This window comes from Doryrhamphus excisus, linkage group LG3 (genome assembly GCF_037039965.1).
Source record: "Doryrhamphus excisus strain RoL-2023G ecotype Guam linkage group LG3, RoL_Dexc_Guam_v1.1, whole genome shotgun sequence".
NCBI classification, from domain to species: Eukaryota; Metazoa; Chordata; class Actinopteri; order Syngnathiformes; family Syngnathidae; genus Doryrhamphus; species Doryrhamphus excisus.
Genome location: NC_136359.1, coordinates 12294132 through 12320985, shown reverse-complemented (window position 1 = coordinate 12320985; position 26854 = coordinate 12294132). Strand labels below are relative to the sequence as shown.

At 40.8% G+C, this 26854-nt stretch overlaps 2 protein-coding genes across 3 annotated transcripts; one reads left to right on the top strand and one right to left on the bottom strand.

Moving 5' to 3' along the window:
• Positions 1-145: 145 nt before the first annotated feature.
• On the bottom strand, positions 146-15390 carry erap1b (endoplasmic reticulum aminopeptidase 1b). The gene is made up of 20 exons (XM_078789663.1): positions 15283-15390; positions 15155-15185; positions 14020-14517; positions 12888-13026; positions 12610-12744; positions 12421-12541; positions 11543-11697; positions 11353-11466; positions 11143-11274; positions 10650-10781; positions 9890-9964; positions 9661-9809; positions 8901-8980; positions 8647-8830; positions 6461-6617; positions 3445-3629; positions 3196-3357; positions 2888-3028; positions 1535-1616; positions 146-1045 (listed from the first exon to the last, which is right to left on the bottom strand). Exons 3-20 carry the CDS (start codon positions 14490-14492, stop codon positions 878-880), a joined length of 2784 nt encoding a protein of 927 aa, XP_078645789.1. The 5' UTR covers positions 14493-14517; positions 15155-15185; positions 15283-15390; the 3' UTR covers positions 146-877.
• Positions 15274-26197, top strand: naaladl1 (N-acetylated alpha-linked acidic dipeptidase like 1). Of its 2 annotated transcripts, XM_058069963.2 has the most exons (20): positions 15274-15475; positions 16948-17107; positions 17482-17654; positions 17756-17877; positions 18602-18721; positions 18805-18997; positions 19145-19238; positions 19314-19418; positions 19901-19986; positions 20063-20182; positions 20258-20343; positions 20412-20475; positions 23117-23184; positions 23313-23404; positions 23486-23579; positions 23723-23804; positions 24812-24985; positions 25053-25140; positions 25244-25336; positions 25427-26197. In XM_058069963.2, exons 2-20 carry the CDS (start codon positions 17052-17054, stop codon positions 25602-25604), a joined length of 2088 nt encoding a protein of 695 aa, XP_057925946.2. In that variant the 5' UTR covers positions 15274-15475; positions 16948-17051; the 3' UTR covers positions 25605-26197. The 2 variants fall into 2 exon arrangements, with proteins under 2 accessions (XP_057925946.2, XP_057925944.2); XM_058069961.2 differs by lacking the exon at positions 15274-15475 and having other exon boundaries at positions 16787-17107.
• Positions 26198-26854: the final 657 nt, after the last annotated feature.

Here is a 26854-nt window from a genome sequence, read left to right as displayed (position 1 = left end):
GGAGTCTGATTCGACTATTGATGTTGCCATCGAACCATATACAAATGTGAAGATTGTACCATTCCCACACCTGCTGCTGAGCATACATTTGAACAAAAAACATCTTGTTTTTGTTATTAACAGTCTATTTTAATATACAGTAAACATGGCCTAATTTGTGTTAATAAAGAATTAAAAATGAAGGCAAGGAAGACCGTCAACATCGATGGACTTAGTGGCTCATAATCCTTTCAGCGTCACTAAATAAATAAATAAATAAATGAAGGTTGCTTTATTGTTCCGGACTCCACTGTGATTGGTCATAATCCCAAGCGCTATGGATTATTGTTCATTTATTTGTTTATCCGAATTTTTTAGCCTTTTTCTTTTAGGTGGAAAAAGTCGCTGATGAGATTTGTTTATTTGTCAGGATTACCATAAGCTTTGCTCTTAAAAAAAAGAATAAACACATTCAACTATGAGCCTAGCCCTGTGATTGGCTGGCGACCAGTCCAGGGTGTACCCCGCCTGTCGCCTGAAGACAGCTGGGATAGGCTCCAGCACCTCCGCAACCCTTGTGGGGATAAGCGGTAGAAAATGAATGAATGAATGAATGAATGAACTATGAGTCTATAATACGATTTTAGTTCACATCTTCATGACTACTATTACCGCTAATGTGTTTGACTGTTTCATTTCAGTAATATCACTGTGGCTGTTTAATTCCTTGTTTTTTTGGGGGGTACATATGCATATATACATATACTACATATAAAGATACTGTACATATAAACACCCACATTTTAAATTCAGCCCCACCTGACACATTTTGCTTTAACTATCAGAGGAAGAAGAAAAAGGCTAAAAATCATTGATATAATTCCCCTTTGTGTAAACATTACAAGTCCTCATGCACACGTCTGTTGCGTTTGCTCAGCCAGGACTGCAGCGTGGGGAGGTTTCTTTTGGTCCATCGGATGTTATCAGTGATGGTGTCGTACGCCTGCTGGATACAGCTCATCCTTGAGCCTGTTGTCTTTGTTAGAGAGTCAAAGAATTTTTGCACCTGAGCACATGCAAAGAACCGAATCTTACCAAAACATAGTTTAAATCAGAAAGGTCCTTCTTGTACTAAGTCCAATGTTTGAAAACACAATTATGCTGCTAAAGTAGCCATTTTATCCACTGAGGCTGGCATGACCACTGCAGGGAAGTGGACATTGTGGAGGATAATACTCCAAAACTACAAACCTTGCATGTTTGGGGGGCTCTGTTTGCCCTACCATTGTTCTGTTCCATTCCGTTCGAAATGAGGAATCAGAACTGGAATTGCTCAAATTCAAACGATGCCCAACCCTAGTCCTGATGGCTTCTTTTTTTTGGTTATCCTCTTAATGAGCAAATTGTTTTCACATTTAAAAAAAAACCAAAGGCGTCAATACCGCTCTGACCGTGTTCATTAAAACTGATCACAGCTGAATGTAGTGTTTTTGATACAGCTCAAACAAAAGTATTGATTCTTCCCAGACATTCTAATTGAGACACTGTAACTTACCGAATCCAGCATTTCCATTGTGGAGTAATGGCAGGTCACTCCCGTAACCATTTGCATGATAGCGGAGGAGTCAAGTCCAAACCTGCAACATCAGTAGTCAGTTATTGGTAATGGTAATGGTTTCATTTTATTTGAACATGCATCAAGTTACAATGGAATACATAACATAATTCGATTCACAGATCCACATGGATCCAAAAGGAGGACAAAGATGGCAAGCATATTACATGGGTTAGTATTAAAATACAATTATTACATTTATTCACTTCCTGTTTTTAATACATAAAGCAGTGTAAGGTGTATTTTTCTATTTCCAACTCATTTTTTCACCTATTATGATCCCCTATTATGTATTTTCATTCACCCTTTCAAAGTGTACACCATCATGTTCGTGAGTATCTTTTCTACTATGACCAAACAACATTATTTTTGTTTTGTTTTGACAATCTATTATTATAAAACCTTTGTTGTAATATGACCATTTCATCTCTGACCTTTTTAATGATCTCTTCTGTACTTCAACCAGAACAAAAGGCAGTAGTATCATCCGCAAATAATTCATTCATTCATTTTCTACCGCTTATCCTCATGAGGGTTGCGGGGGGTGCTGGAGTCTATCCCAGCTGTCTTTGGGCGAGAGTTGGGGTGCACCCTGGACTGGTCGCCAGCCAATCACAGGGCACATATAGACAAACAACCATTCACAGTCACATTCATACCTATGGACAATTTGGAGTCACCAATTAACCTAGCATGTTTTTGGAATGTGGGAGGAAACCAGAGTACCCGGAGAAAACCCATGCATGCACGAGGAGGACATGCAAACGACGCGCAGAGATGGCCGAGGGTGGAATCGAACTCGGGTCTCCTGGCTATGTGGCCTGCGTTCTAACCACTCGTCGCCGTGCAGCCTATCCGCAAATACTACCAACTTTAAACCTTACATAACTTTACAGATGTCATTGATATACAAGTTGAACAAGTTTGGTCCCAGTATTGACCCCTGGGGTACTCCACATGTAATATTAAAACTTGGTTGTGCTTATTATATAAGTATTAAAAATTTGAGGGCCTGAAGAAGCTTATTAGAATAGTGGGCCACAGACTTGACCTGATTTCAGCATGCTCAGCAATCTACTGGATATCATTCAAAAATGATAAGGCTTCTTACCTAATAGTCCCTGAGAGTTTGGAAATCAGAGTGGACCATGTAAAGTGCCGACATGAAAGTAGAACACATGTCCACACTTGTCCTATATGTTATTCAATTTCATGATAACAAACGTGGCGTCCTGTGCCATAATAATCATAGTCCTGTGATAATAATCATTCACAGGGTGGCTCACCACTCACTTTTGGATCAAGGTCTGCCAGTTGGCTTGGATGAAGTCCCATGCTAGTTTGTCACCTTGGGGGTTCCTGCTGACGGAGATCATCACATCTGGAAGCTCTTCAGTTTTTATTACCTCACCAAGGAGAGACTGCTCCATAATCCTGCAGACAGAAGTGGAGGAGTTCTACATTAAAAAGGAAATGCTGTTTTTTTTTACAATTTGACAGAAATATTTCTTTTTATGTTTTTATTTAGCTTCTTAAAATTCAAAACACTGTAACCATAGAATACACTAGCTTTCATATTCGACTTGACATAAGGTACGTACCACTGGAGCTTATGATGTAGTGGGGTTAAAGTCAAGGCAGTCTTTATGCGACTTTTAACGGACATTTGCACAGACCGGCGGTACTTCTCAAACAGGAAATCCCACCCTTCCGATGTTTGAGCCCCGACAGCGTACACAGCCATGGTGACATCAACGGGGAGGCTGAGAAATACAGACATCCTAATTACCCGTCATGTGTCATCATCATTCATGCATGAGAGAATGGCGGGTGTGATCATGACCTCTGACCTCATGTTGCCATCCGAGGCTTTCCACATGTTGAACAGCTGGCTGGCTTTAGTTACGCAAGGAGTGAAGTTCCTGACGCAGGCAAAGAGCAGCAGGTTGCTGCGCAGCATTCGCTGTGTAACAGTACCCGAGTCATCCCACTTCTGTTGGTTGATCAAGGCCTTGAAGAGTTCCACAATGTAAATCTGCCAACAGAAGTCAATGGTTTATAAATAAGGGAAATTCCATCACCTATGTGGAATTGACTTTTAAAGTACATTTTAAATTACAGTTTAAAGTACAACATGACACCAAAACACATACAGTAAAGTCTTGTTATATCGATATCAGTTATAACGAATTACTGCTTATTACGATACTATTTTCATTTCCCGGCAAATTTCTAGTCTTTTATGATATAATTAGTTCCGTTACCCGGTTATTATGATAATCCGGTTACTACGATGCCCTTTTCATCTCCCGCCAGCCAATTTGGTCTGCTTATATCGATACAAAAGCAGCTTAAATCAATCTTTGCTTAAGGATTTCAATACCAAAAAAGAACACGACGAACGGCTGCTTCCAGTCAACTTTATTTTTCACACTTCCACCACCAGAGCGCAGCACACACACCGATTCCCGCACTTCCTGGTTCACAGGTCATGCTCAACCCGCCCCACATAGCTGGCCAAACACATGCCTGCAACAGAAGAACCAACTGACATAGCATACACACCTATTCCAACGAAGACACAAGCGTACAAATACATGTATTTAATTGTGTTGTATTCAGATATCTTTTTATCGCTTGCAATAATCACTGTTTTTCATATGTACATGCTGGCGTTCGTGGTTTCTCTCGTGTGTATAGATTCTATACACACGAGAGAAACCACGAACGCAGTTGGTTCTTCTGTTGCAGGCATGTGTTTGGCCAGCGATGTGGGGCGGGTTGAGCATGACCTGTGAACCAGGAAGTGCGGGAATCGGTGTGTGTGCTGTGCTCTGGTGGTGGAAGTGTGAAAAATAAAGTTGACTGGAAGCAGCCGTTCACCGTGTTCCTTTTTGGTATTGAAATCCTTAAGCAAAGATTAATTTTAGCATTATTGCCCACTTTTAATGCAGTTCGGCGCAGGATCGGATATATCGACAGTCCGGTTATATCGATATTTTTTCCGACTCCCGACAATATCGATATAACGAGACTTTACTGTATTAATCTTATTTTTGTCGTGGAAAATACCATTGAATCACTCCTTCCAGCAACTGGAGAAAGATGTGCAAGTGACATTTACACCAGACATTACCACCAGAAAGTTATCGTTCAGTTCGTCCAGTTCTGGATGAATTGTTCTTGTTTGTTCTAGATTTTTTTATATTATGCCTTCCGTCTTCATCTCTGTGCCATGTGTACTATATGGTTTCTGTGGCTATCACTGCCATAAAACATATCATACTCATCACAACCCAATATCAGTAAACGTTGTTATCGTGTTGTTGTTGTGAATATGTCACTTTCTTTGCATGCATTTATGGCTGTGTTTGTTGAACCTGGCCGGACAGTGTACTTGACATGAATTGCTAGCTAAACATGGATCACAGTCACTTGTCTTCTAGCCTATCTTGAGCCTGATCCCTCAGTTTCAATAAGTTAATCCATATTTACAGGGAGCATCTTACCTGCATGCATGCAAATTAGAAATTCACTGATGTCTTGAGTTGCTAATAGCCTTTTTCACCACAATCTGTACTTGGTAAACATGGTAAACATGGTGCCCTCACGTTCGGCCCCTGAGCTCCACAGCACCGGGGTGACTCTGACAAAGTGTATCCGACAATGAGTGCTCCTCCTCGAGCAGGCGGGGTGAAGACAACGCCTTTACGTTCAGCTTCTCTTGAGTTCCACCACACCAGTGGTACCTACCCTTTTCAAGTAGTTCTCCATAGATTTCCTTCATTTATTATCAACTCCAAATTAGAAATTAGAGTTCGGCAGTAGTACGGAAATAGTCCATAGCGCCAATCACAGTGGAGTGGCCGTGCCCGAAGGCGGGTCATTAGTGGAATAAATTAAAACAGACCAATTTGGAAATCCAAGGAAATACAGATGGAATAGGAGCAGATTCTGGAAGATCTAGAAAGTGTGTAGCTGCTCTATAGAGTCCATATCTCAATACAAAGGGACAAAAATGAGCATATTAAGTCCCTACTGAAACAAGTTGTCTTTTAAGTCAAGTTGTTTGTATTTTATTTTCTTTTGCCATATACAGCATGCCATTTAGCATGCCGTAAGCATATTGTCCTGCCGGTGTACAAGTCCCTGTGGTGGCACTCCTATACAAAGGGTGAGTGGACCACCTTCTTTTGCCAAATCCCGACAGAAGATGAGTCATCTTCCAAGTAAAAGCTCCTCATGGCTTTCCGGCCGGAAGTGTGACATAATAAACTTTACCGGTATTAAACATGCGTGACTCGTGCTTATCAACTGATTCTTATTTCCTTAACAGAGGTGTAACATGTAACGACGTAATGACACAGCTGCCCAGAGCAACAGAAAATTAATCTGGTGCAGAACCTGTTCATGGCCTACACTGGCTGAACTCCAGCTCTGAACTAAATCTGCACCAAAGTTCACTGCAGTAGTAAAGAGTACGGCTGATAGTCCATAATACATACTGTAGTTGTAGCCATTTTTTTTCGTTTTCAACTGTAATTATGCTTGCTGTCCCTAGACCGTGTACGTGTTGGTATGCTCATATAGCACAAGGTTATACAATCTGTTTAACAATAACATAAGTAATTCATTAGTTTAAGTGGCAAATTTTCCCTATTGTGAGTCAAGGAAACGAGTCACCAGCATATCACTATTACAACCGTGGACGTGGCTCATCCATACACAGAAATAAACCAGTGATGCCACATTTCATTCATTGCTTGCGTAACTTAATTACCAACGCTTGGTAAGAATCTTGCTTCACATACGACAGACAAAAACATTTGAAAAAGGTGTAATGTTCACAAAGCTGCCTTTGCTAACCTTCATGCTTTTTTCGAGATGACCAATTTTTCTCTTCTCTATCAGTTTATAGATATGTAAGAGTTGTCCGAGGCCCTGACTCACAGCCACAATGTCAGTCTCTTTGGAAAGATACGTAGACAGGTCAAGAGCAGTTTCCAGGCCAACCTTCCCAATGCTGCAACACACGAATGACATAGAGGTCAATAGTGTCATATTATATCATTAAAAGGAGAAAGAATTTCTTCAAAATACAGTGCATCCGGAAAGTATTCACAGCGCTTCACTTTTTCTACATTTTGTCATGTTACAGCCTCATTCCAAACTGTATTAAATTAATCTCTTACCTCAAAATTCTACACAAAATACTCCATTATGACAATGTGAAAAAGGGTTTTTTTTGACATGTTTTGAATTTATTAAAAATAGAAAACAAAAAATCACATTTACATAAGTATTCACAGCCTTTGCCATGAAGCTCAAAATTGAGCTCAGGTGCATCTTTTTTCCTCTGATCATCCTTGAGATCTTTCTACAGCTTAATTGGAGTCCACCTGCAGTAAATTCAGTTGATTGGACATGATTTGGAAATATAATAACTGTCTATATAAGGTCCCACAGTTGACTGTGCATGTCAGAGCACAAACACCAAGCATGAAGTCAAAAGAACTGTCTGTAGACCTGCGAGACAGGATTGTCTTGAGGCACAAATCTGGGGAAGGATACAGAAACATTTCTGCTGCTTTGAAGGTCCCAATGAGCACAGTGGCCTCCATTATTCGTAAATGGAAGACGTTTGAAACCACCAGGACTCTTCCTAGAGCTGGCCGGCCTTCTAAACTGAGCGATCGGGGAAGAAGGGCCTTAGTCAGGGAGGTGACCAAGGCCCCGATGGTCACTCTGTCAGAGCTCCAGCGTTCCTCTGTGGAGAGAGGAGAGCCTTCCAGAAGGACAACCATCTCTGCAGCATCTCTGCAGCCATCCACCAATCAGGCCTGTATGGTAGAGTGGCCAGACGAAGCCATCAGACCAGAGAATTTTGTTTCTCATGGTCTGAGAGTCATTCAGGTGCTTTTTGGCAAATTCCAGACGGGCTGTCATGTTCCTTTTACTAAGGAGTGGCTTTTGTCTGGCCACTCTACCATACAGGCCTGATTGGTGGATTGCTGCAGAGATGGTTGTCCTTCTGGAAGGCTCTCCTCTCTCCACAGAGGAACGCTGGAGCTCTGACAGAGTGACCACCGGGGCCTTGGTCACCTCCCTGACTAAGGCCCTTCTTCCCCGATCGCTCAGTTTAGAAGGCCGGCCAGCTCTAGGAAGAGTCCTGGTGGTTCCAAACGTCTTCCATTTAAGAATAATGGAGGCCACTGTGCTCATTGGGACCTTCAAAGCAGCAGAAATGTTTCTGTATCCTTCCCCAGATTTGTGCCTCAAGACAATCCTGTCTCGCAGGTCTACAGACAGTTCTTTTGACTTCATGCTTGGTGTTTGTGCTCTGACATGCACAGTCAACTGTGGGACCTTATATAGACAGTTATTATATTTCCAAATCATGTCCAATCAACTGAATTTACTGCAGGTGGACTCCAATTAAGCTGTAGAAAGACCTCAAGGATGATCAGTGGAAAAAAGATGCACCTGAGCTCAATTTTGAGCTTCATGGCAAAGGCTGTGAATACTTATGTAAATGTGATTTTTTTGTTTTCTATTTTTAATAAATTAAAAACATGTCAAAAAAAACCTTTTTTCACATTGTCATAATGGAGTATTTTGTGTAGAATTTTGAGGTAAGAGATTAATTTAATACAGTTTGGAATGAGGCTGTAACATGACAAAATGTAGAAAAAGTGAAGCGCTGTGAATACTTTCCGGATGCACTGTAAACTTTTGACATTTTATAATGGTATTTCCAGTCAGATAATACACAGTCACTACACATCAACTATAAATTCAACATCTTATTAAGGCATAATTCATTTTTACCGAATTGTTGCTCATTCTAAGTCAAATGAGTCCACTTTTAAACATTTAACAAGGAACCATAGGAGGGCAGGTCTGGTGCCGGCAGCCGCTCTAGCAGCGTTTCTTAAAGTTACAAAGCTTGTAATTATCATCTGTTATAATTAATTTGATTATTAATATTATCATTGCTTTAGTGTTGAAGACAGTAAATATCATTACAATGCTCCTTCAAGATAATCCCTGACCTGGCTAGCAGGAAGACGTCGTGTATGAGGCTGGCTCGGTCTTTGCCGCTGAGCGCCATGTGATTGTTCTGCAGCAGTTTAATAATGGAGCGCCAACCGTCATTGGTATAGTGGACAATGTAGTAGCCACTCATGTCCACGTTGAATTTCAACCACTCAACCTCATCTGGTAAGCGCAGCATGTCTACAGGCGAGGGGCTCAGTTAAATATGTCAATAACAAGTCAAATAAAAGTGTACAAATCAGCCTCTTACCCGCTTTTGATTTCATCAGGTGGTGGTGTGTTATGTTGGAGGCACTCGTCTTGTAGGTAAGAGGGATCAACCAGATCAACCTTACAAACATAATTATATTAAATATATGCTGTAGTTAAAAATAAATTGTGTTTGTGCAAAAATGGGTCTATTAAAACAAAGTGTGCAGTTATTCATTCTGGATCGGATTTAGACTTTACTATCGACCAGTTGTTCTTAACATCCCCTAAATAATGTCAGCCATTCCGTCTCTTTGGATAAGCACTCGATCATGTGGTACATCCTCCACACTGCATTGTATGCGTCACAATAAAGCAGCAGTAGCAGATAGCTCTTGGCACTATCAACACTAAAAAAAAAAATTGGACTTTGCCCCCGACCACGAGCTATAACAGGAGCAAGTAAGTAACCACACTGGAGCATACATCAGCCTTAAGGCTTACTGCAAGATTACAATGTGACAATATTTGTCATTCAGTGGGCACTAGGCTTGAGACGATAATAAATGAATGAATTGATCACACAATAAATTAAAATGAACTTTGAATTTTGTTGGCCTCAATGTGCATGGGTGTCTGTTTTCCTCTTCTCTCGCCTCCACCTTTTCAGCACCTCCCTTCATTCCATAGAACAACGGCATAAAGAAACGTCTGTTAAAGGCTGAAAAGTAAACTATTCTTAAAAGTAATGTCTATCTAATTTGATTTGAGAATAGTTCTTTGAATTGTTGTAAACAAACAAAAATAGTAAACTTGTTTACTCTTTAGAGGAGGTGGTGTCCGCTATTTTCAGGTAGCGCTCCTGAGTGAGCTTGACTTTGCGGGATCTGACGGTCACACTGACCAGCGGGAAGCCCTGCTGCAGCGTCCACGTGTCCATGATGGTCTTGACATTGAACTTGTCAGTATACTGTTTTTACGCACACAAATGACATAACTATACAAAGAATCCCATCAGATTTTAGGTATTTCATCAAAGTGAAAACTTACAAATTCTGGATCACGTTGTGCGCAGAACTCTTTTTGCTTGGGTGAGGTTTCTTCCAAATCATCCACATTGCAAATCTGATATGGAAATGCACACATTGTTAAAAATATAAAACATTTTGTAAGGATGAGCAAACTCTATCTATTTACTGTTAGAAATTGTTGAATGTAATTTAACTTTGTGTCAGTCAAATAATCAAAAATATGAGCTTGATGTGTGAGGCGTGTCTTCTGGGGAGCAGAAAAAAATAAATATTTTGACTTGTGCTGTGTTAAAGAAAGGAGAATACTGCATAGAAAAAACAACAGAAGAGCTCATAATTTCAAAGTTTTTAGATCTACGTCAGGGGTCGGCAACCTTTAATATCAAAAGAGCCATTTTACCCCCACGCTCACCAAAGGAAAATAGGCTGGAGCTGCAAAAAAATAATTTAAAAACAATATCTTTCTTGATTTTATCAGTTTTAACAGCAGAATACAACAAACTGTTGTTTCTTGCCACATGTGAAGCATAAACACCCGCTTCCCCACCATTCCTCAAGCTCATCCAATCACTAGTCAGAACTCTGCCAGGATTCATTCAGGGTCTCACAGAAAGTCAGATTTTTTCCCCATTCAGGTGTTAAAAAAATACTTGAGCATTGTGAAGGGAGCCACAACAAAGAGGCTGAAGAGCCACATGCGGCTCTGGAGCCGTGGGTTGCTGACCCATGTTCTAGTTCAAACATCATGGTCACAAACAATGCCTTAAAGTGACACTCACATCAATCAGTATCTCCCACAGGTGGCTGCTGACAGTGTTTTGGTAGCTGTATCGCTTCAAGTAGCGGATGATCCCGACCTCAAAAGCCTCGGGTGTCAGGAAGTCTTTTATCATATTCAGAATGCACGCTCCCTGGAATAGAAAGCAAGGCAAGTTTATTCCCATCCATTCATTTCTTACGCCACTTGTCCTAACTAGGGTCTCAGGGGTATGTTGCAGCCTATCCCAGCTGACTTTGGGTGAGAGTCAGGGTATACACTGAACTTTCCTGGTTCTAGTCAGGACTCGAGCAGCAGCATTCTGGATGTACTTGTTTTACAGTTAGTTTACAGAGTCTTAGGGGGTATTCTGAGAAGCCAGTTCAGTGAAGGTAGCTCTCTTTTAAAGCAGCTGCATCACCATGGTAACTTAGTCTAAACTGGTCGAGACCAGGTTACTCAGCCAGTTGTCTTATATTACAATATTTGCTGGAGGAATAAACATGGATACACACCTTGTCGTAAGACAGCTCGTCAAACATTTCTTGGATCTCTGTGAGGGTTTCCACAGAGGTGGAGATGGGATGGGATAATCTGAGACTGTCAATCTCCATGACATTGTAACAGTTCCCCAAGAATAAGTTGTTCTAGGAAGAACATAGATAAGGTTTAAAGGGTTTTATACGATGAATTATAAGATGAATTTCCGTTTCTTGTACTCTCACCGCTTGCAACTCCGGATAGTTGACATCGAGAGAAATCAACTCCATAAACTTGGCAAACCCCTCATTGAGCCACAGGTCATTCCACCACTCCATTGTCACTAAGTTGCCAAACCACTGGACACAGAGGACAGTGTTTCTGAAAAAAGTGCTGTCTCAATTTCCTGTGCTTTTTCTTCTCCATAGCACCTGCCTGGTGTGCGAGTTCATGAGCAATGATCTTGGCGATCTGCAGTTTGTCTGAGACGGATGATTGGTCGGGGTCATAGAGAAGGGCTGCCTCTCCGTAGGTGGTCAGGCCCCAGTTCTCCATCGCTCCTGCTTGGAAGTCAGGGATAGCAGCCAAGTCTACAGGGGGCAGCAGCAAACAGGTAAGTAACTTTTAACTGTCTGTGTATTATGCTTAGTATTAAGTTCACTTCACAGGGTTACTAATAAATACAGCAGAAATTGCATCAAAAACAAACTCCACATAGAGATGGCCGAGGGTGGAATTGAACTCGTGTCTCCTAGCTGTGAGGCCTGCGCGCTAACCACTTGGTTGACGTGCAGCCGAGTGTTCATTTTCTACCGCTTTTCCTCACGAGGGTCACTACACTGTAAAAAAAATTCTACTCTTTAATACAGTTGAAAAGCCAGCATTTCAAGAAATGCTCCAAATGTTTGACAGACAGTATAAACTGCCTGTGAGATTAAAAAAAATGCATTATTTTGATGTATTACTGTTATTATTATTATCCATTCTTCCACTTTTTTATGCTGCTTATCCTCACTAGGATTGTGGGTCTGCTGGAGCCAATCCCAGCTGTCTTTGGGCAAGAGGCAGAGTAGACCAACATTAGTAGTTTATTTGTTATCATAAATTGTAATAATTGTAATAAAATAATAATAATACAGTGGAACAATAAATATTTCAAAAATCACCTGCATTGTTTGGTGACTGAGATAAATAAAAAAAAAATTGGCCATATTTGCTTATTGCACTTTTGTCTCGCCTTGTTCTCGCAGAGCCAATCTTGTCTTGTGAGCTCCTTACACCCCTCGTTAATAGTTTTGCATTTCAATACTGACCCTGTTTCGGCAGCGGATAAGCAATATTGAAGTAACTGCTGAAGAAATCTAGCAGCTTGGCAGCAACATCCAGTGCGAAGCCTGTCTGGTTGATTTTCTCAGGTACAGTGTACACGGAAATCTGGCAATTAAGAACACACGCTTGAGTATTACACCACACGATTAATTAGTTCCTGAAAATGTCATCACCTTAACGCCGTGCTGGGTGTTCCTGCTCACAGATTCAAAGTCAGACACAATGAAGGCCACCAAGTATGTGCTCATCTTTACTGTGGTGCCAAAGAGGTCCTCAAGCATATTTCCAGGCAACTGTACTGTTTTTGTCTGATATTAAAGTGCGTATCAACAGTGAGAAAACAAGAGGAACAAGTCAGGTGAGTTTACACATACGGTATACCTTACATTCAAACATTTTTAATGTCTCTTCAACCTGCAGGAACTTCTCCTGGTTGGAGACACGTCTGTACCTTAGGCATGTTGGATATGGCGATGTGACGCGGCTCTCGAATGATGGAGATTGTGAAGTTGGCTTTGAAGGCGGGCTCGTCAAAACAAGGGAAGACAGTTCGGGCAAAGGTCGCTTGAAACTGCGTGGATGCTAGGATCCTAATAATGATATTTATGTACAACAACACAGGTAAAAGGGGCTATAAAATTATAATATATATATAAAATGTATTAATCAATGTACGGTTGTATTCAGGAATCTACATACTGTACACCCATCATGGGCATTGTAACTGTCAACAATCAGTTAATACATATCAGTTAATTTGATCAAAAATGTTAAGATTTAAAATTTTATATACTGTATTTGGAAGATTCTGTTTATGTGGGTTAATTCTGTGGCGGAACCAATACTCGTCGATATGTGAGCTACACAATGTTGTATTGTGGATATTGGACTCATTTCACTTTTAATCCAAAAGGCTTCTTCAGCTGTAAATGTTTGTCTTGTTCTCCGGTGTTATCATAATTGAATTATCGTGTGGCCATATGGGGAAACCAAATACAAAAGTGCACTGCAAAAAAGGTCACCTTAGGATAATCCACAATGCTCGTTCTAGCAAATGCACAAAGCCCCTATTCACTGAATCCCAATTATTTAAAATTCACAGATCTAGGACAATTACAAACAACAACCTACCTAACAATGTACGACAGTAAAGAACCCCAACAATGTACTAATATGAACATTATTATTGTTTGTTTATGTACTTATAAGTAAAATTAATATGTAATTATCCATTCACTACATGTCAGTTTCAGACTAGCAAGAGTGATGCCAAGTGTGTTGCAGTTAAAAGGCGTTCCAGCTGAGTACAAAACTTGTCATGCACAAATTTCCCGTGGTGACGCAGAACTGGGAAAGTTTAATAGGACCAACCTCACCACGCATATGAAGGGGCATTCCACACTACAAAATAAATAATGAAAGTATGTATAATACGTGTTGATATCAAATTAATATTGGTATAATAGTCATGGATGCAATATCAGTATGGTATCAAAAGTGAAAAGGTTCAGTGCAATCTCATTTGATTGTTCAGGGGTACCAAGAAAAAGTGTAATGTGTGATGCCATAAAAAAAAGCCTTACCGGACTTCTCCACTGCTTTTACGGTAGCTGCTCTTATAAAACCCATGATAGCTGTCGGAAAGCTTGGCGGAAAACTCCAACTGCACCTCGTAGTACTTCCCTTTGGTCAACACCTCGTCTGAGAGCAAGGCAATTTGCTGATAATAAGGATTTTCCAGAACCCGCAGAGCCGTTACACTCTCCGGTGTCCAGAGTTTCACATTGAAGGTCTTCAACTGCATGGCGTGGAGAACAATGGTGTTGGTATCGTTACGTACATCCAGCTGGATGCGAACAACACCCGTGAAGTCCAAGGTGGTCAAGTTGGGGTGAATGGTTATTTCATAGTGGACAGGGAAGACCGTTTTTGGGAGTCTCATCTGGTCCCAAGGGAAGGGGTGAGCACCAGTGATGTCACCTGGGTTTTTATATGGTAGATGTGCTCCCAACAAGGAACCCAAGTAAACAAACAGCACCAGCAAAGCCACGTGCATGATGGAAACTCAGACAGGCCGCCACCTGTAACAGCAATAACATACGTGAGAAATGTGTTCACAAATCATGTAGCATGTTCTTAATTTAGCTTGAGGCTTTATCTGAAAATGACAACATTCAATTACATTTTTAACAAAACGAGTTCAACCACACAAAGATCCATCCATCCATTTTCTTTGTATGCTGGAGCCTATGCGGGAGCCTATTCATGCTGTCTTCGGGCAAGAGGTGGGGTACACCCCGAACTGAAATATAGGTAGACATTATGCGTTAAATCAACAGTCGGAAGTACTTTTGGCAACACAAAAATAACACATTTTCCAGTGTGACATATTATTGACTGTATTATCCCAGTCTGTTGTTTAATCCGCCAAATAAAATAATAATAACTTTAGTTTTTCTGAGTCCACTATTTGAAATTAATGACAGGTTAATGTGAAAACATAATAATAGAAATAAAAACATACGCTAAACCATACGCTGAATCATAAAAAATAAACTATTTCCGCATCCAAACAACAACGAAATATAAAAAAATGACTTTGATTTCAATAAAGCCTTCATCGAATTCTGCATTACATTAAATGCTACATTAAATGACTATATTACTATATTTCATTAATTTATCTAAATTCTACAATATATCAATCAATATGTTTACCTTTACTGTTGCGCCCGGCAGCCTCGAGCACCTGAGACACACAAAAAAGGAATTCTGTCACCAAGAAGAAGAAATGCATGCTGGGAGATTTGAACTTGCTTCACGTATCTACGAACAGTTTACCTTACCAAAACATTGATTTCAAAGATATTCATGAACCAGTTTTGACGAACACGATATTTTAGCGCTCAATAAGAACAACAAGAACAATAAGACAACAAGAACAAGTTTCGCGTGCGTCTCTGTTTATGTAATATAATAAACCACCACAAGAGGGCAGCACTGGTTTTGATTGAAGACGTTGAGGAAGATAAGCCACAAGTAAGTAATGTACTTCCGCCTCTTATCATTTTCATCGCTGTAAAATTGACAGAAATTAAATTGTAAACTCCTTTTAACGTAATTGATAAAGTTTTCACTGATTGAAAACAAATCTAAAATCACACGATGTTAATACATTGCTAAACATACTTTTACTTCATCTTTACTTCAACATACTTTTAATTCATCGGCTTGCTAAAACGCGTTTTACATAGCCATACATTGTATATTTTACTATATCATATTTTAATCTGTAGTTCCAAAGGCAATATGTTTGTTTCGTTATGAATATTTTGTAGATTACATTTATTGTTTACGAATAGGAAAATATAGTGTCTATGCAATACTACTGCCACAAGGGGGCAGTATAGCTTTGAGTAAAATGTACAGTACATACTGTAGGTAGCTTCCTCATCTTCATATTGCAATATTTGTCTTTCTCATGTTTTAATTCACTGTCATTTGACTTTATTTTTTCCAGCCTTTGCTGTAGTTTTTGTGTCGACTATATGCTGCGGGCCAATCAAAAATAATGTAGTTCTTAGGATATCTTTACCTAAATAAATTGATTGTATTTAATAAACAAAAAGAGTATGGCAGTGCCACTCCAACTTCTTAATTATATGGCACCCCTGTATTCTGAGTGGATTTTGCATGTTCTCCCTGTGGGTGCGTGGGTTTCTATGCATGCCATTGGCTGGTGGCCAGTCCAGGTCCTCTCACCTGAAGTGAGCTGGGGTAGGCTCTAGCACAGGGGTGGGCAAACTACGGCCCGGGGGCCACATGCGGCCCACCAAGTGTTTGAATCCGGCCCGCCAGTTGCTTTTTCAGTATTTCAACTTTTAACATACAAACTGGCAACATGTCTTATTTAGTCATTTTTTTTTTAAATGTAAAATTTTGTGACATAGTTTGATGTTTAAAGTGCTCCTGAAAAAAGCCACATGAGAACATACAGCTACAATTAGACAAATCATTAAAGGAAAATGTGTGTGTTAAATACATGTTCTGGCCCCCTGGACAATTTTGTTAACTCAATGCGGCCCACGAGTCAAAATATTTGCCCACCCCTGCTCTAGCATATTACTGTGACCCGAATGAGGATTTATTCATTGAAAATGAATGAATGTAGTGGCATGAGGTCAGTTAGCAGATTAATTTTTACTGTATTTCAACACTATACACTAATCTACTACTACTACTACGAAAAAGGACTACAAACAGGGCAAAAAACACTCTTTCCCTCTCATACACATGCACTCACAAAAGGATAAAGTCCATCTCGTAGTTCAAACATTTAAGAGTAACTGTTATCACCCGGGTGCAATTGTTATGGTCATGAGTTTACTACTGTCGTAGGGATCATTCCGGACTTTGCAAACATTCTCTTCATCAACATTCATTCTGATAGTACTCTGAAGTTGGAAGAAACATGATAAAGAAGGTGTTAATTGGACTTTTATGTGGTGCAGCCGTCCTGACTGCTGGTATCCTGATCGGACACTACGGCATCGAGAAGAGTAGCAGCTCCACGGCATCCTGGGTGAAAGATGTGGCCAAAGATGTGGACGAGAAGATGGTGGAGGAGTTCTTGTCTGAGGTGGACAACATGCACATTCAGGAGAACCTTAGGTGAGTTTGTGCATGGTCCTCGCTAGTATTTTTGAGAGTTATATTTGGTATCTTAATTTATTTTGGAAAAAAAAAATCTCACTCTTTTCAATCTCTTGTGCTTCTTTGGACAGCAAATTTGCAGTCAATTCTGCATAATTGACAGATAATTGATGATTACGCCTATCCCTACTTTTACAGTCCTAATCTAAAACACAGTATGACAGACTTTTGCAGGTAAAACACTAATTCTTATGTGCTCTTGCACGGCACTTACTGGTAATAGAACTTCAGCTCTGGATAAGCGTCAGCGTTGTATAACATCTCCCATTCTGGGTCAATGTTAGGACTCCTATTTGATTTATTTCAGAAAACATGTGTTCAAACTTCTTTAGGGAGTTGACTAAAGTGCCTCACATGGCCACCACAGCTGGAGATGAGCAAACAGTGCAGTTGATGCTGAAAAGATGGCAAGATCCTGAAAGTGGTCTGGATCGGGCCTGGAGAGAGGAATACATGGTCTATCTGTCCTTCCCTGATCCCAACAGGCCCAATAAGGTCACTGTGGGTAAGTCCATCAAATTCAAACCTCAATGCCATGCAGAACAGTCGGTTCACAGTGTGCACATATGGAGCCACTGAGCAATCACACTGACTTGTTTATTCCAGTCAACGCCTCCAATAGTATCATGCACATGGTCAGAGAGAAAGAGAAGGCTTACACTTTGGACCAAAATGATCCGACTGTGGTTCAACCTTACGCTGCTTACTCTCCTGCTGGGCACCCTCAGGTAAACAACTAAAAAAGCCCCACTGAGCGTGAACACTTGTACAGAAAATCATAAAATTTAATGACAGCTTTGACAGAGTGTTGGATAAATGTTTAACTCATATAAAAAGATGTTATACAAGAACAATATAACTAAAAAACCCAACTTAAGTGTACTAGTCACGTGTCGCTTAAATGAGTAATAAAGTTCCGACTTGGGTTGATCATCCAACAGGGCTAGGGCTGCCATATTCATTCATTCATTCATTTTCTACCGCTTATCCTCACTAGGGTTGCAGGGGATGCTGGAGCCTATCCCAGCTGTCCCAGCCAATCACAGGGCACATATAGACAAACAACCATTCACACTCACATTCATACCTATGGACAATTTGGAGTCGCCAATTAACCTAGCATGTTTTTGGAATGTGGGAGGAAACCGAAGTACCTGGAGAAAAGCCACGCATGCATGGGGAGAACATGCAAACTCCACACAAAGATGGTCGAGGGTGGAATTGAAGTCAGGTCTCCTAACTGTGAGGCCTGCGCGCTAACCACTTGACGGCCATGCAGCCTGGCTGCAAGATATTCTAATAAATATGTTTACAAATAGTCTTCAATGTTGTGAGGGATTTAATTGTATTATTTATTCACCATCCATCACCCAATAATAACTGTGCTATTTTAAATGATGTTGTTTTTAAATTGTGTTACATAACAGTTGATTGCTTGTCAATGGTTTTCAGGGGAAACTGGTGTATGCAAACTATGGGAGAGTAGGTGACTACAAGCTACTGAACCAGACACTGGACCTCAGAGGCACCATCGCCATCACAAGATACGGTGGGGCGGGGAGAGCAGCCAAAGTGAGCTACCCATCTACCTCTCTACCGACCTACGTACATACCAGTCTTTCTGTTAATTAAATCAGGTTTTCATTTTATTCTAGGCCATCAACGCAGCCCCTTATGGTGTCATTGGCGTGCTTGTCTACACGGACCCTTGGGACATTAATGATGGTCTCATGTCAGACACCAGTGAAACATACCCACATTCCTGGTACATGCCACCTTCCGGTGTGGAGAGAGGCTCATTTAATTCTCACTACGGAGACCTGCTCACTCCTTATTTTGCTGCCAAAGGTAAACAGAGCAAATATGGTGTATTTGATTGCATCTTTTATTACTTTATTGTTTCTTTTACCAGTATATTGCACTTGGTGACCTTTACAATAGGTCACACACAAGGACACATGAAGGTTGTTGACATTATTGTTGTCTATTTTGCAGAGGATACATACAGAATTCCGGCGAAGAACATTACAGGGCTCCCTCCCATTCCTATTCAACCAATCGGCTTTGAGGATGCTTACATATTAATATGGTTTGTCAATGTGTTGATGGTGTATAAATGGAGATAAATAAGAAGTTCTAAACAAGCGTCCATGTATTGTTTCAGTGAGCTGGATGGAGCACAAGCTCCACAAGCATGGCAGGGAAGTTTTAACTGCACCTACAACTTCGGTGGTCCGGGTTTTAGGCCCACTTCTGCCTTCAACAACAGGTATAGTCAAGCTCAACACAACGGGTTGAGGCGGGCAACTGACAGGAGTTGTGTGGATACAGGGTTCCCAAACTTTTCATTGGAAATGCCATGCAGTAGTGCTGCAGGAGGAAGCCAGTAACTCTAAATTCCCCCCAAATTGTCAATATTTATGTATTTATTTTGCATTTTGCTCAAAAAGACACTGCTGATTCCAACAATATGGACGCAATGTGAATTACAAACTAGTAAAGTTAGTAAAAGTTAGTAAAAAACAACATTTGAGTCAGGGTCGCCGCTGCAACAGTCATGAATTTATTACAAAAACTTGAATCAAAAAGCAAAAGAAATGATGTTGCTAATAACATATAAGCAGGTATAATTATATCAACTTGCTCCAAAACGTTATTTGATGGTACTGTTTGTGAACACAACTGAATAGAATTTCCTATAAACTGCGTCTTTTGAAGAAAGTGTACCAATTTCTTAATTCTATTTTTCAGTGATGTGAAATTGGACATCTTCAACTACGAGGAGGTAAAGAACTCCTCCAATGTGATGGGAGTCATCAGAGGCAGTGTGGAGCCAGGTGAGACCAGTGACCAATACATGACATTTTACACCTCTTTGTGGACGCTACGACGTGGTATCATTACGGTCCACAGATAGATACGTGATCTATGGAAACCACAGAGACAGTTGGGTTCACGGTGCTATCGACCCGAGCAGTGGGACGTCCGTCATGCTGGAACTAACACGGGTTCTTGGCAAGAAGGTCAAGCAAGGTAGGTAGTCTGTAAACGTGTTTGTTTACAAGGTTATGGGGACTGAGAGAAAGCTGCTATTTCTTTTTGCTGCAGGGAAGTGGCGGCCTCGCAGGTCAATTATATTTGGAAGCTGGGGAGCGGAAGAGTTTGGCCTCATTGGGTCGGCAGAATACACAGAGGTGAATGTTTGACATGCAAAACTAATGAGAAACAAGTGCCCTCCAATGGAAACTTTTGTTGTCTTCAGCAATACTTCACCAAGCTCAGTGAACGCACCGTAGCTTACATCAACGTGGATATATCCGTTTTTGGTAAGACGCTTTGTGTTCACAATATAAATCATATTAGAACACTCACATACTTGCACAAAACACAACATTACATAGATACACTTGGACAATCCAGAATATGATACAGTTCTACAACATATTGCAAATACAGTACACAATAATAAATGACTGTATATTGTCAAATGGGCGGCACGGTGGTCTAGTGGTTAGCACACAGACCTCAATTCCACCCTCGGCCATCTCTGTGTGGAGTTTGCATGTTCTCCCCGTGCATGCGTGGGTTTTCTCTGGGTACTACGGTTTCCTCCCACATTCCAAAAACATGCTAGGTTAATTGGTGACTCCAAATTGTCCATAGGTATGAATGTGAGTGTGAATGGTTGTTTGTCTATATGTGCCCTGTGACTGGCTAGCGACCAGTCCAGGGTGTTCCCCGCCTCTCGCCCAAAGACAGCTGGGATAGGCTCCAGCACCCCCGCGACCCTCGTGAGGAAAAAGCGGTAGAAAATGAATGAATATTGTCAAATGAATACTTCTTTGTAAAGGTTAAAACAAAAGGAATATACAGTGCATCCGGAAAGTATTCACAGCGCTTCACTTTTTCTACATTTTGTCATGTTACAGCCTCATTCCAAACTGAATTAAATTAATCTCTTACCTCAAAATTCTACACAAAATACTCCATTATGACAATGTGAAAAAAGGTTTTTTTTGACATGTTTTGAATTTATTAAAAATAGAAAACAAAAAAATCACATTTACATAAGTATTCACAGCCTTTGCTTAATACTTTGTTGATCCACCTTTGGCAGCAATTACAGCCTCAAGTCTTTTTGAATATGATCCCACAAGTTTAGCACACCTATCTTTACGCAGTTTTGCCCATTCTTCTTTGCAATAAGTCTCAAGCTCCATCAGGTTGGATGGGAGACGTCTGTGCACAGCCATTTTCAGATCTCTCCAGAGATGTTCGATCGGATTCAAGTCTGGACTCTGGCTGGGCCACTCCAGGACATTCACGGAGTGGTTCTGAAGCCAATCTTTTGAGATCTTGGCTGTGTGCTTCGGGTCGTTGACCTCAGGCTGGGGCGAAGGTTCATTTTTCAGCAGGACAAGAGCGCTCTGGAGCAGGTTTTCATCCAGGATATCTCTATATATAGCTGCATTCATTTTCCTTCTATCCTGACTAGTCTGCCAGTTCCTGCTGCTGAAAAACATCCCCACAGCATGATGCTGCCACCACCATGCTTCACTGTAGGGATGGTATTGGCCTGGTGGTGAGCAGTGCCTGGTTTCCTCCAAACATGGCGCCTGGCATTCACACCAAAGAGTTCAATCTTTGTCTCATCAGACCAGAGAATTTTGTTTCTCATGGTCTGAGAGTCATTCAGGTGCTTTTTGGCAAATTCCAGACGGGCTGCCATGTTCCTTTTACTAAGGAGTGGCTTTCGTCTGGCCACTCTACCATACAGGCCTGATTGCTGGATTGCTGAGGAGATGGTTGTCCTTCTGGAAGGCTCTCCTCTCTCCACAGAGGAACGCTGGAGCTCTGACAGAGTGACCATCGGGGCCTTGGTCACCTCCCTGACTAAGGCCCTTCTTCCCCGATCGCTCAGTTTAGAAGGCCGGCCAGCTCTAGGAAGAGTCCTGGTGGTTCCAAACGTCTTCCATTTACGAATAATGGAGGCCACTGTGCTCATTGGGACCTTCAAAGCAGCAGAAATGTTTCTGTATCCTTCCCCAGATTTGTGCCTCAAGACAATCCTGTCTCGCAGGTCTACAGACAGTTCTTTTGACTTCATGCTTGGTGTTTGTGCTCTGACATGCACAGTCAACTGTGGGACCTTATATAGACAGTTATTATATTTCCAAATCATGTCCAATCAACTGAATTCACTGCAGGTGGACTCCAATTAAGCTGTAGAAAGATCTCAAGGATGATCAGTGGAAAAAAGATGCACCTGAGCTCAATTTTGAGCTTCATGGCAAAGGCTGTGAATACTTATGTAAATGTGATTTTTTTGTTTTCTATTTTTAATAAATTCAAAACATGTCAAAAAAAACTTTTTTCACATTGTCATAATGGAGTATTTTGTGTAGAATTTTGAGGTAAGAGATTAATTTAATACAGTTTGGAATGAGGCTGTAACATGACAAAATGTGGAAAAAGTGAAGCGCTGTGAATACTTTCCGGATGCACTGTAACTACAATATACTGTACAACTGTATATGTGTATATATACTCAACAAAAGTATAAACGCAATCCTTTTGTTTTTGAGATGGACAATTTTTTTTTTTTGCTTTATTGGGGGTCTGGTCAATATCTGGTGTGACCACCATTTGCCTCATCCATACATCTATGAACATCACCTCATGTTTCAGCAAGATAATGCACGGCCCCATGTTGCAAGGATCTGTACACAATTCTTGGAAAAAACTGAAAATGTCCCTGTTCTTGCATGGCCAGCATACTTGTCACCGGACATGTCACCCATTGAACATGTTTGGGATGTGCTTGACCAGCGTATACAACAGCGTATACCAGTTGCCGCTGTTATCCAGCAACTTTGCACAGCCATTGAAGAGAAGTGGACCAACATTCCACAGGCCACAGTTGACAATCTGAAACACAATTCTTTTTTTTTTTTTTGCTCTCCCCAGCCAACGCCTCTCTCCGAGCATCGGGAATGCCATCATTACAGAACGTCATCTTCACAGCTGCTAAACAGGTAAACGGTCTTACACAGGTGTCAGCTGCAGATTAAAATACAACTCTGTCTCACTCTGGAGAAGTGTTCTTCACAAGCTGTTAGAGGTCTGATGGTTTTGTCTGATCCTAAGTATCTTTGTTGACCAGGTAAAGGCTCCCGGGCAGGACTCAATGTCAGTGTATGATAAGTGGATCCAGTATTCTAACAGAACTAGCCCCGTCTATGGACCTATTCCTTGGTAAGCAGTTAAAGCATCAAAAGAGGAAGTCTTTCATGTCAATCAATGTACTGTTCTGTCTTTGCTTGTTTCCTTCAACAGGATGGGGTACCTGACAGGAGCTGGGAGTGATTATGCCCCCTTTGTCCATCACTTGGGAATCACTTCCGTGGACCTTTCATATACTTATGACAGGGTATGGAAACTTCCAGATAAAAAAAAACATTACAATACACTGAAACATATTGAAATAATTCTTAAATGGTTTGTTGTGGTATTAAGTAAAAGATCATGTATGTAAATTCTATTAGTATCTAATCTGTCTTTTTCTCCACACAGACTAAAACAAATGCCAGGATTTATCCAGCGTACCACACAGCATACGACACCTACGACTATGCCTCGAGATTCATTGATCCCGGTGCTGTATCGTGCATTGTTCTTCATGTTATTTTTTCGATGTTATTATTCATATTATACAAGTCATCCTCCTGAAAAAAATACCAGAGATGGTGCCGTCACTCAGTGGGGCTAGGCCAGGGGTGGGCAAACTACGGCCCGGGGGCCAAATGCGGCCCGCCAAGTGTTTGAATCCGGCCCGCCAGTTATTTTCGGAGTATTTCAACTTTTAATATGTCTTATTCAGTTAAAAAAAATGTAAAATTAAATTTTGTAGTTTAAGGGAAATGAGGACATATAGCTGATGGTATGACACTTTTACAAATGAAATTAGACTAATAATTCAAGGCGGACTGTTAGAATTATGAGCGTAAAATAGTGTGTGTGTGTTAAATATATGGTCTGGCCCCCCGCACAATTTTGTTAACTCAACGCGGCCCACGAGTCAAAAGGTTTGCCCACCCCTGGGCTAGGCACACAGATTACAGTGATTTGGAGCTATAACCTCATCAAAAATATACTGCAAACATATGGAATAATGAGGGAGGGGAAACGGTGTCTAATACTTTCTTCCGGTATGTAGAGAAAAAAACACAATCTGATTGATTAAGTTCAGCGAACTTAAGTTCAACGATGGAACTTACGGTACTATATTTCAGCTGCTCATTTTTCTGCATTTAAATCATGGATTTTGACCAAACTCTGACAGAATGTTACACCTCATTCATGTGAAGAGTGTAGTCCGCACTACACTCTGGATCTATCGTATTTTTTTAAAATCAATACACTGTGGGAAACTTTTTTTTTTATCCTTCGGCGAAAGGATCTGTGTTATGTGTAATATGCGTCTCCAGTTTGGAGCATGTTTGTGACAATTTAAGGCAGGAGTGCTCATTACATCGACCCTGATCTACCGGTAGATCGCCACGTCACATTAAGCTCCCTTCCTGTTTCAGTCTTGCTCTCCTGATGTATGATCTCCCTGCAGATTTGTGACTGACTAATCTGCTACGTGTTCCTTCCTCGTAGGGTTCTACACACATCAGGCCGTCGCCAGAACTGCAGGGAGCATCCTGGTACGACTGGCAGACAGTCTGGTGTTGCCTTTGAACTGCAGTGACTATGCTGAGAGTTTGGAGGACTACCTTGACTTAGCACTGAAACTTTATGAAACGGAACTACGTGCTAAGAATATTTCCATGGGTAAGGACTATCACTCAATAGAGGAAGGTTTGTGAAAATTAGTAAATGCATCTGTATTACATTCCAGAACCGTTAAAGCGAGCAGTTGCCAGCTACCGCAGTGCTGCTACCCGTTTAGATCAAGTCATTGGAAGCTCAGATTTGGCAAATGAAACGTAATATACAAATATATATAGTTTACATACTGTAGAGTTATGTATAATTTCCTCTGCCCGCTTGCAGATTTAACAATGACTGCCCCTGTCTCACCTGTTTCAGGCCACTGAAAGTGCGGAAGATCAATGATCAGCTTATGTTGCAGGAACGGGCTTTCTTGAACCCTCTGGCATTCCCAAATAAATATGGATACAGGTTAGGAAAAACAGTTAATGTTTGTATTATAGATAATAACACAGAAAAATACATCATATTTTTCAACAACTGCATCATTTTAATTTACAGGCATGTTATATGGGCCTCAAGCGACACCGGCGCAAGGACCTTCCCTGGTTTAAGTGACGCCTGCTCCAGAGCCATGTCGTCGGGAAAAGCTAACGCCTGGGCTAAAGTACATTACCATGTGTCAGTAGTCAGCCAGGCCATAGAGGGCGCCGCACACATGATGCTCGACGTTGTATAGACAAAGAACCAACAACTGTCATGTGAGCTCTCACAAATGCAACACATTCTCTGCATTTTGTGTGTCTTTTTGTATTTTTCCATTGAATTCCATGATTATATTTCAGGGATTTAAACTTTTGAAAGCCAGTATGTTTACATGGTATCATTTTTTGTATTGAAAAACATCCAAAACCTTTTACATTGAGAAGAAAAACGCAACCCAACCCAGAATACCCTACAGTCACACACATTTTTATTCAGAATGTAAATCCCTTTGTGGTTGACAATTCGATAAGCATCTACATCCATGAGTAGTAGCAAGAGGCAGGGAGTACTTTCAATGTTAGTGCAGAGCTGTCAACATATACACATTTATAGTACTCAACATGCAATTTGACTCTTGAATACGTGTCTATTGCATTTTCCTGGCAACGTGTTGCACTTTATTCAACGGTCCTTGAATGCACCATCTGTGAGAATACATAAAGATAAGATCTGACGACCGTGTTGACTGCTAATGTGTGTAGTTGTATGGTGCACTTCTCTGAAAAACTAACTCTAGTCTCGTACTGATGGATTGTGGGTCTGTATTCATTTCCTGCTTTTAAATTGATGTTGATTGATTGATTGTCCCCGTTTTAGTTTTACACAATAAATAGAAACACATACTCATTATTTTGGTAGAAAGGCTCCTGTGCAGAAAACAGTAAAAAGGTGTGATTTTGCTGCATGCTTTGAATGGGCAAAAGTATGCCATCTGGTGGACGGGATCATTCCTTGTTTATCACGGTTAATTGGTTCTGCGAAGTAGTATTCAATATTAATACACAGAACATTTTCATAGTTTAAGAGTATAGAAAACCTGCTTTATACTTTCTCACTACAATACCATTATTAGAGCCCTGTTGACATGAAACAATACAGTAAGAGTCCCATTTACACTCAAATTATTGTTTCCACCACATTATGATATGACCATGGCTTTAAGTATTAGCAGGCTACAGAGCTAACTAGGTCGCTTCCAATTTACATACTGTATTCTAAAATTAAAGGGGACCTCATACGCTCATTTTCAAGCTTTTGTGTTGAGTTTTGGATTCCTACAGAGCAGCTACACATGATAACCCACACAGAAAGCTTTCTAAATCTTCCAGATCTCTGCACGTCTTCCTGCAGTGTTTTCTGCATTCTGCTGAAACTCCCGGCCCTTTTCCAGGCACGCCTTATGCCGAGCCCATTCTACTGTGATTGGTCACACTCCCTCCGCAT

Coding starts and splice junctions, on each gene's coding strand:
- erap1b (XM_078789663.1), bottom strand. CDS start 14,492: ATGCACGTGGCTTTGCTGGTGCTGTTTGTTTACTTGGGTTCCTTGTTG. Junction 10,782..11,142: donor ACGAGCTGTCTTACGACAAG/GTGTGTATCCAT, acceptor TTTCTATTCCAG/GGAGCGTGCATTCTGAATAT. Junction 9,965..10,649: donor TGTGGGAGATACTGATTGAT/GTGAGTGTCACT, acceptor TTTCCATATCAG/ATTTGCAATGTGGATGATTT.
- naaladl1 (XM_058069961.2), top strand. CDS start 16,908: ATGATAAAGAAGGTGTTAATTGGACTTTTATGTGGTGCAGCCGTCCTG. Junction 17,108..17,481: donor CACATTCAGGAGAACCTTAG/GTGAGTTTGTGC, acceptor AAACTTCTTTAG/GGAGTTGACTAAAGTGCCTC. Junction 19,987..20,062: donor CAGAGGCAGTGTGGAGCCAG/GTGAGACCAGTG, acceptor TACGGTCCACAG/ATAGATACGTGATCTATGGA.